General features: G+C 41.8%; 1 protein-coding gene across 2 annotated transcripts; it reads left to right on the top strand.

The window, feature by feature from the left end:
- Positions 1-2,509: 2,509 nt before the first annotated feature.
- On the top strand, positions 2,510-5,543 carry LOC144440306 (putative ATP-dependent DNA helicase RecS). 2 transcript variants are annotated; one of them, XR_013481181.1, is made up of 4 exons: positions 2,510-2,621; positions 3,215-3,421; positions 3,570-3,761; positions 4,398-5,543. XR_013481181.1 is itself a non-coding variant. In XM_078129667.1 (3 exons), the coding sequence occupies exons 1-3, from the start codon at positions 2,541-2,543 to the stop codon at positions 3,657-3,659; spliced, it is 378 nt and encodes a 125-aa protein (XP_077985793.1). In that variant the 5' UTR covers positions 2,510-2,540; the 3' UTR covers positions 3,660-3,965. The 2 variants fall into 2 exon arrangements, 1 of the variants encoding a protein (XP_077985793.1); XM_078129667.1 differs by lacking the exon at positions 4,398-5,543 and having other exon boundaries at positions 3,570-3,965.
- Positions 5,544-8,621: the final 3,078 nt, after the last annotated feature.

Below are 8,621 nucleotides of genomic sequence, written 5' to 3'. Positions count from 1 at the left end.
GATTGGGGCCACTCACAATAAGCGTGCGTCCCCAGACTTGTGCGTCGATGTTGTACCAATCACCAGCTACAGTTGACAGGTCCATCATCAACGGACATCCATCCCTAGGCTCCCGGGTTCACTCCCAGCCATACAACCGTCGGGCATTGCTGACGGTTCTCTCCAACAGAGCCTCAGTCCTTGTGCCGAGATGCCGGATGACTGCTGCACCTAAATCCTCTATTCTAACCATTCCCATCCACCGGATTGTTTGAGCACATAGGACACTTAAAGTCGGGTATAGCACTTGCAATTGCTCTAGACTTAATTCCAACACATCGACCATGGAACAAGTCATAGCAATGGTCACACTGCACCATCAAGGTTCCATCATCCGGTTGTCGGCAAACACAGTACAACTGCTGCTTACTACCATTGTTACCAGTTAAACCCCTGCCTTGATCCAAGTGTCCCTTATAGCGAACAATCCAGGATGGCAATTCTCCATCTGTACATCGTTTCATACGGTCATGATTCACCGTGAATACTGACCGCGACATCTTCACTCTATATAGATACAGGTTAAGCTTAGCGATGACAAGGCCGGGTCCTTTCCATGGTGGACTCAACTTCCTGTATTTACCCTTCACTGTCGCTGTATCCAGTACGTACACCGGATCTCCAACCCCATAGGAGTGAACATTGGTTTTCAGATCATAGTCCCTCTTCATGATCTTCTGTGATGCTCGTAGAGCTGATCGAGCAACGTCATAGGAAGACTTGATGGCTTCTTCCAAGTCAGCTACATAGTCATCGTGGTCCACTACCAAAGAGCACATCTCTGATCCAAATACCAAGTCAGTTGGTTGATTGGTCTCTCTTCCTAGCATCAGACGATTGGGAGTGTACCCAGTCTGGCGGTTCACAGACGACCGGATTGCTCCAGCAATTTGTGGCAAATACACATCCCACTCTGACTGTGACTTGTCGATGAAGCACCGGACAGCATCCATCAAAGTCCGGTTATAATGCTCTACTTGTCCGTTCGAAGATGGGCGATAAGAGGTGGTTCGGGCCTTATGAATTCTCAGTACTTTACAGAGTGCCGCAAATAGTTCACTCTCAAAATTCCTGCCCTGATCCGTGAACATCTGAAACGGATACCCAAATCGAGAGAAGAAGTGGTTAACTGCTGCACGGGCGGTCTCTTCAGCGTTCTGGCTTGCCAAAGGTATGCACTCGACCCATTTCGTGAACTGATCGACCATCATAAGTATATGCTGGTTACCTCTGGCTGTCTTGGGCAATGGTCCCAGGAAATCGAGATGTACTCTTTCCATCGGTGCCCCTGCATGGTAGCACGTCATGTTGTAACGGGCATGTTTACCACCCTTCTTCTTCTGGTTACAGGGTCCATACCGGACAATAAAGCGATGAATATCTTCATGCATTCTATACCAGTAATATCTATCTTTAATCTTGGCTGTAGTGCGGTGTTTACCCTGGTGTCCGGCTGATGGCAGATTATGGTTCAACTCCATGACCTCCTCCTTCAATGAGGTAGGGATCACTAAATATGAACCGGAACCAGTGTCAGCTTTTCTCCGAATGATGCCATCCTCCAGTATATACCGTTCCCGGTTGATCCAGTATTTTTTCGCTGCCGGACTCTCCAAGAATATCTCACCCTCACTTGGTTCCTTCCCCTCCTCCAACCATGATTTCAAACCAGCCAAGTCTGAATCTTCGGATTGTAATTCACCCAACTCTTCCCGGGTATAACCAAGTCTAGCAAAACCGGAACGTACTTTGGCCCCTTGGGCAACAATGGTAGTAACTGGAGATAGGTCCTTACCAATGGCTCTCTGGTTTGTGATGTTGATCCGCGAGCAATACAGTTCTTGGCCATGGCACATGTTAGTTTTCTCACTGCCTGACCCCTTGTCGCTGCCCCTGAACATACCATTTCCATCTGGTTTACCAATCTTGCTGCCAGTCCCAACCACGGTTGAATTTCTATGGTCTCCCACCAGTTCTACCGATGGAGGACTTGGTAACCTACTCTCCCCAATGCCCAATTCCATAACAGTACTGTTGTTACAAGCTGGCAGTGTTGGGAGGCCTTCATTGCCTGTCGGTGTCGGACTTAGGCCTTGTTCTTCCACCCATAGTCGTTCAAAGTCAGCTTGTAAGTCACTCTCTATCACCGATGAGCATCCCCAGATTGCCGTGTGGTTGTGCTGGTAAAACTTAATCCTATCTACAGCATCTTCTATGGAGGTCAGCCGCAGATTAGCAGCATACTGCCCAATCTGATTAAAATCTGATGTTAGATAGGCTGGTTTTCCTGTATTTACCTTTATTCCATCGTTATTGCGTCTTTTACGTTAGTTTTTTATTTTCCTGGACGAACGCCTTTCCAACATCTGACACAGTATACTTGGATTTCACGTGTAAGTCTCGCCTTGCGAGCGCAGAGCTCACCCAATCAGAAATGTTCTCTCTTAGGCAATTTTGAGCGAGGCTGCCGACATTGTACGCATGCGCACGTTCATCACATTATGAAAATGGCGACAGCGTCGGACGCAGACGATGTTAACGTTTCTCAGCAAACAAACGAAGAGTCGGAGTGTATAATTGACGTAAGTTAATGGTCATTTTTCATTCATTATTAATTCCTCTTGTATCGAATATCTACAAGTTAGAAGCTATTGAGAATTGTAAGTTAACGGCATGTAAAATCTTGTACTAGTAGTAGTACGAAGGCAAACACAAGTAACTTCCACAATAACAAACCAACTACCGCTACCTAGCTAGTGTTCGGTCAAATCATTACTTCCATGGTCAACTTGACATTTTTAATTCTTACGCATGATTGTTGAAACTATCAATTGTCAACTTATGTTAAAAGAATTCTGTTATTAAATTTGATTTATGCATATAAAGCCTAGTATGTATCTGGCCGAAAATGACGTTCATAAAGGAATGCCAAAATAGACACAACATTTAAAAGCAAATAAAAAATATTGCGATCACCTTTAGTGATCGTGTCACCAAATATGAAATACTACTTTTTTCTTTTTTTTAAAACCCCAAACGATTATCTAATTCCATCTGTCATAGTTCAGGTATTACTTTAGCCACGTTAGCAAGACTGTGCTCTACCTTATGTATACTGTGTCTTACTGTCTCTATAGTATACTGTGTCTAACTGTCTCATTTCCATTCTTCACAGGTTTCTCAACAATTTGGAGTAGCAGTGGAGGATATGAAGTCTTCACAAAAGGAGGCATTACAATTCCTCCTTTCAGGGAATGATGTCCTCGCAATCCTTCCAACAGGATATGGAAAATCTTTGATTTACCATATGTACCCACATATGTTGACAAGTCAGGGAACTGTATTGGTGGTTTCACCTCTTGTATCCCTTATGAAGGACCAGGTAAGCTTTCTCTCTCGAAGACAATTAATTAGTATTATTTTCTTGACCTATTTGTAATAGGACTGTTACCGGTTCAACTTCTGGTGCTTGATTAAGACACACTGTACACTATGTCAATTTTAAAGTCACTGAATGTTGATTTTTTTAGATATCAATGTTGACGGAAAGGGGACAGTCTGCAGGACTAGCCAGTGAGTTTGTTGATGGCAACGTGTTACCAACGTACCTCTATGGCTAACCAGAGGATTACCTCAAACAGCAAAATAAAATTGAAACAATTAAAAAAAAGTGACAAAATTGTGTTGTTGGTAGTTGATGAAGTCCATACCATTCCAAAATGGTAAGTGTTGCTCAAGACATAAAATAGATTGCGATTCATCTTACCCCAATTTCAACTCCTCTTATTTCATCTTGTCCTATTATTAACTCGCCCCAACATCACTTGTAAAAGTCTAAATGAATTAAGTGCATAGACTGAAATTTAAACGATTTTACATAAGTGGCTAGTCAATGTTCAAATGTGCCAGCATATTGTAGCAAAAGGTGGTGGTTTTGCATGATTTTTGACCTTCCAAAATGTATTACCATCGACGATGTCACATAATATGCACAATTATATTGCAGAGAGTTTGGGCAAGTTGAGTGGGATGAGTTGAAATTTGGAAGAGATGATCCACCGCCCATAGAAAACTTTAACATGTAACGAACCAACTACCCACATTACATGTTGTTGAACGGAAATGCTACACAGTTTAGGATGCTTTAAAAGTAATTAATTTAAAGGAAGTTTAAAAAGTTGAAAGTCAAAGTATTTCATGATTGTTGTAGGTTTTCTAAATGAAATAAATAAAAAATAACATGTTACAATTTTTTATATTTACTGACTGAAAAACTAGCACTATTATGCAGATGTCATTTTTTTAACCTTTATCCACATCGATTATTGTATTTTATTAAATTTATTATCATTTTTCAGGGGTGAAAAAGCAGATGTCAGTAAAAAAAACAGCCAAAGGGGACATGTTGGGGAACTACGTTCATTTTTCCCCGATGTCCGAGTACTAGCACTTACTGCCACTGCTTCTAAACGCTTACAATACAAGATCAAGGAGAGTTTAATGGTCGAAGGTTACAAAGTAATTAATGTCTGTCCAAATAAAGACAATGTTAGATATGCTGTTATCAAAATTCCAAGTGACATACCCTCGGTTTTCTTTTGGATGGTAGATAAACTGCGAGAAGATGGTGCTGTATTTCCACGAACTGTCATTTATTATTCCTCAATTGATGCAACAGCCAAATTATATCATTATTTTAGGGAGGAATACCCACAATCAGATCAGTTCATTGGAATGTATCATAGTGAGACGGATACACAAGTTCACATTTGTCAGAAATAACCAAAGATTCCGAATCAGTGTTTCGTGTAATTTTCTGCACAACAGTCCTCGGGATGGGTGTTGACATGAAGGACATGCATCATGTCATACACTATGGACCTTCATTGGATATTAAAAGCTACATATAAGAGGCTGGCAGGGTTGGGAGAGACAATAAATCTTCACATTCTGTTCTACTCTATCATGGGAGAATGTTGCGTGATTGTTGCCCAGAATTGAAAAAAGTATATAGTCAATGATTCTGTATGCAGAAGACTCAAATTATTTGAAAATTTTGCTTCAGACAAAGATATTGAAAATATAAAAAGTAAGTCTGGACAACACGATTGTTGTGATGTGTGCCAAAACAATTGTAAATGTGGTAAGTGTCTGTCAACGTCAAATTATATTGAGAACCATCTTATTCATTATGCTGCTAAAACTGATAGTGATGATGCCACAAGTGAGTCAGGTAGTCTGGAGTCAGATGCTGTTGTTGATTCCTTGGAAAGCTGTAGTAGTAGCTGTGAGGATTAATTCCTGCCGTCGCACCTGTACCTGTCTCATTTATGATATCCTCAGTATCTGTTCACCTAGAAGACTATAGTACTACTGAATCCAATTACATTGTACATGCTTGACCCACCATACCAACTTTTCCTTGAATCCAACATATTTATAAGACAGAACATGTATTTTTGACTAATTTTATTTCTTTTACAAAAGATGCAAACTATTTACTTTGTGTACCATGTTCCATCCATTTTTTTTAAAAATACACAATAAATTTTCAAACAGATACCTCGGCCTTGTGTATATTTTTTTTATGGAATTAACCAATTATGACATCTCCACTACCTTCTTTAGTTAACAGCAACTTTAATTTTTTTTACAATAAAACAGGACAGGAAAATGTATGGTCACAAAATAGATGATAAAATAAATCATGCACATGTACGTTATAGTGGCTTGCAGCCACACATGTTGACAAAGTCATCAACTCATCATCCTTTAATTTCTTTTTCCTTCGATTACCCTTCACTTCTTTTCCTTGTTTGTTGACAAAGTAGTCTTCAAAGTCAAACCCACATACCACACATGTATTCAGTGGGTCCTGGGCTTTCTTGGGTGGAGTTGAAAACATTCTATATAATACAGTAAGACACAGGTTTTCTGTCAAAAGAAATGAAATTATTTCAAATACAATGATAAGGTAGTGTACAGTTTACCAGTACTAATAATACTATTTATACTTCAAATATGGTACAGTAAATACTGAGTAACAGTAGCGTTGTGTGTAGTATTATTTTGTTCCCACAATAATACAGTTTCCTGTTGCCAAAACATTTCCTCACTTGTTGCAACAAGTCGATATAGTTTGGAAATTGAAGATGAACTGATAATCATTCAATATGGTAACACATTATCATAATCACTGTAATGTGATCAACTTGTCAATGTTTTATGGCACCACATTAACTAACCATTATTAATTACCGTTTTCGCTAGCATTTGTAATCACTGTTGATGTGTACAAAACCTATCAGTAATGGAGGTCGATTTCTTATCTTGTTAAAATATCTTTGTTTCCTAAGCGATTTGGTCTTCATTTACGAGATAACAATAGCGTAAATTCACGGTGGTTCTTTTGACATATTCACAAAATATGTCATATCAATATAGAAGCGATTTTGTAATCTTTCAATGTCATAAAAAAAAACATGCAAATTTCAACTGGCATAGGGTGTGTAGCTTGTCAATAACTTAGTATTGGCCCAAATATAATCTGGAAATAGATGAGTGAAACGTAACAAATCTTGGCTAAAGACACAGCGCACCGACTAGTCGATGCAGGCTACGTCTCCATTTGCCGTGACGTTCATTTTAAGCATGAGACCGTGATACCCCGGGCCGTGATGAGGCAAGGAACGGAGACACGGCCGGTCTGCAGTTCATTAGGCGCGCTGTCTGGCCCATGCCTCAAAACTCTCTATGACAAATACGGGAAACAGTTATTCAAAAAGAAATTGGTAAATGGAAAGCAGCTTACTTACCACTACTTGGTATTTATCTCCTGTTCACGTTAGTCGTTATATGCATCTGGGCTCCGCTAGTGCACGATCGCTGGGTTGTTTACAACGGAAGCTGTTTGTTTGTGCGTTTCCGATGCCTCCAATTTGACCTCAGGCGATTATTGAAACGAACACTCTGATTGGCTCGCTCGCAAGGCGAGACTTACACGTGAAATCCAAGTATACTGTGTCAGATGTTGGAAAGGCGTTCGTCCAGGAAAATAAAAAACTAACGTAAAAGACGCAATAACGATGGAATAAAGGTAAATACAGGAAAACCAGCCTATCTAACATCAGATTTTAATCAGATTGCATACTGCCCTGCCTCCTTATCTGAACACCCTTGGCAGAACCTGAGTATTGCCTGCTCATACATGTGCATATCTGAGATATTCCCAAATGCAGCTGTGGCAAGAGTAAGGACTCTGTCTGCCCAATCATCCAGTAATTCATCGGACTGTTGTTTACTTTGATAGAATTGGATTGATGCAGTCTCCGGTAAGTCCCGGAAACCAAATCTTCCCTCCAACCTAGTTAGCAGATCCCCATATCCAATATCCGTGCATCTTTCCAGTAAGACTGAATAATAATCAGCCGCTCTGCCCTCTAGACACCAACACATGTACTTCTTCCATTCATCAGGTGGCAATCCCTGAACCTTACAAAACATGGTAAACCGCTGCATGAAAGCTTTCCAACTGCCTTTACCGTCGTATCGGATACCCTTTGGGATATTCGGTACCTTCGGATTCCGACTGGTTGGACTATGTTTCTCATACCACAATCTCCGAGCAACAGGTTCACTTCCATCATCACTTTCCGATGAGCACTGTTGCTCAGTATCACTCAACGTTGAGCGTGACACAGGGTGTCTATTGCTTTGCCGGTCACTACTTGACTTGTGTTCAGGTACTGGCAACTGCACTGCTGTCGGCTGCCCATTACCAGAGTCATTCTGTGTCGTGCCAGAGCTTGTTGGGGGCGCCATTGCTGCCTGGGTTCTATGGGGTGGAGGTGCATGTAGGCTTAAGGTGGGGACAGGTGGATGAGGTTGTTGACCAGTCCATGCTTGTGGTGGTGGTCCCCAGTAAGTAGGTTGCTGCAAACCCCCGGGTTGCCACTGTTGTGTAGGTGGTCCCCATCCCGCTGGCCCAGTCCATCCCGGTTGTCCATAGGGTGGTGGTGGAGTGCCCCATTGTTGCCATGGTAATGTTGATCCCCAAGGCGTCCAGGGTGTTGGCGTTCCCCACTGTAAACTAGGTGGTGGTCCCCAGGGTTGCCATGGTAACTGTGGTCCTGCCTGTGTTGGATGACCAGTAAAACCAGTTGACTGTGTGGGCTGAGTGGTAGCCGGATTTGATTGCCCCGGGAACCCATAATTACTGTTGGCGTTCGGTAACCCAGTTCCATGCAGTGGTGTCGGTTGTTGGTAACCACCATTATCTTGTGGCCACATAAAACTGTTAGGTGGGGACATAGAAGGTGATTCTCCCGTCATTGGCTTCAGGTTGGGTGATCCCACCTCTAGTGTCAAACCAGTTGCACCATTAGCTTGTGGTTGTGTATGAGTGTTATGTAGGGGGTTACCTACACGTGGTACTGCTCCTGGTGGTAGATTAGTGAAAGCCACTGGGGGTTGACCATATTTTTTAACACCGTCATCCACTGCTTTGACCATACTCTCCACTATGGTTTGGTCTGCTGGTTGACTTTCAGCTTCCATACCATTTCCCCCCTCCTTTTCATAAA

This window comes from Glandiceps talaboti, chromosome 9 (genome assembly GCF_964340395.1).
Source record: "Glandiceps talaboti chromosome 9, keGlaTala1.1, whole genome shotgun sequence".
Classification (NCBI taxonomy): domain Eukaryota; kingdom Metazoa; phylum Hemichordata; class Enteropneusta; family Spengelidae; genus Glandiceps; species Glandiceps talaboti.
This window is presented reverse-complemented; position numbering and strand designations above follow the sequence as displayed.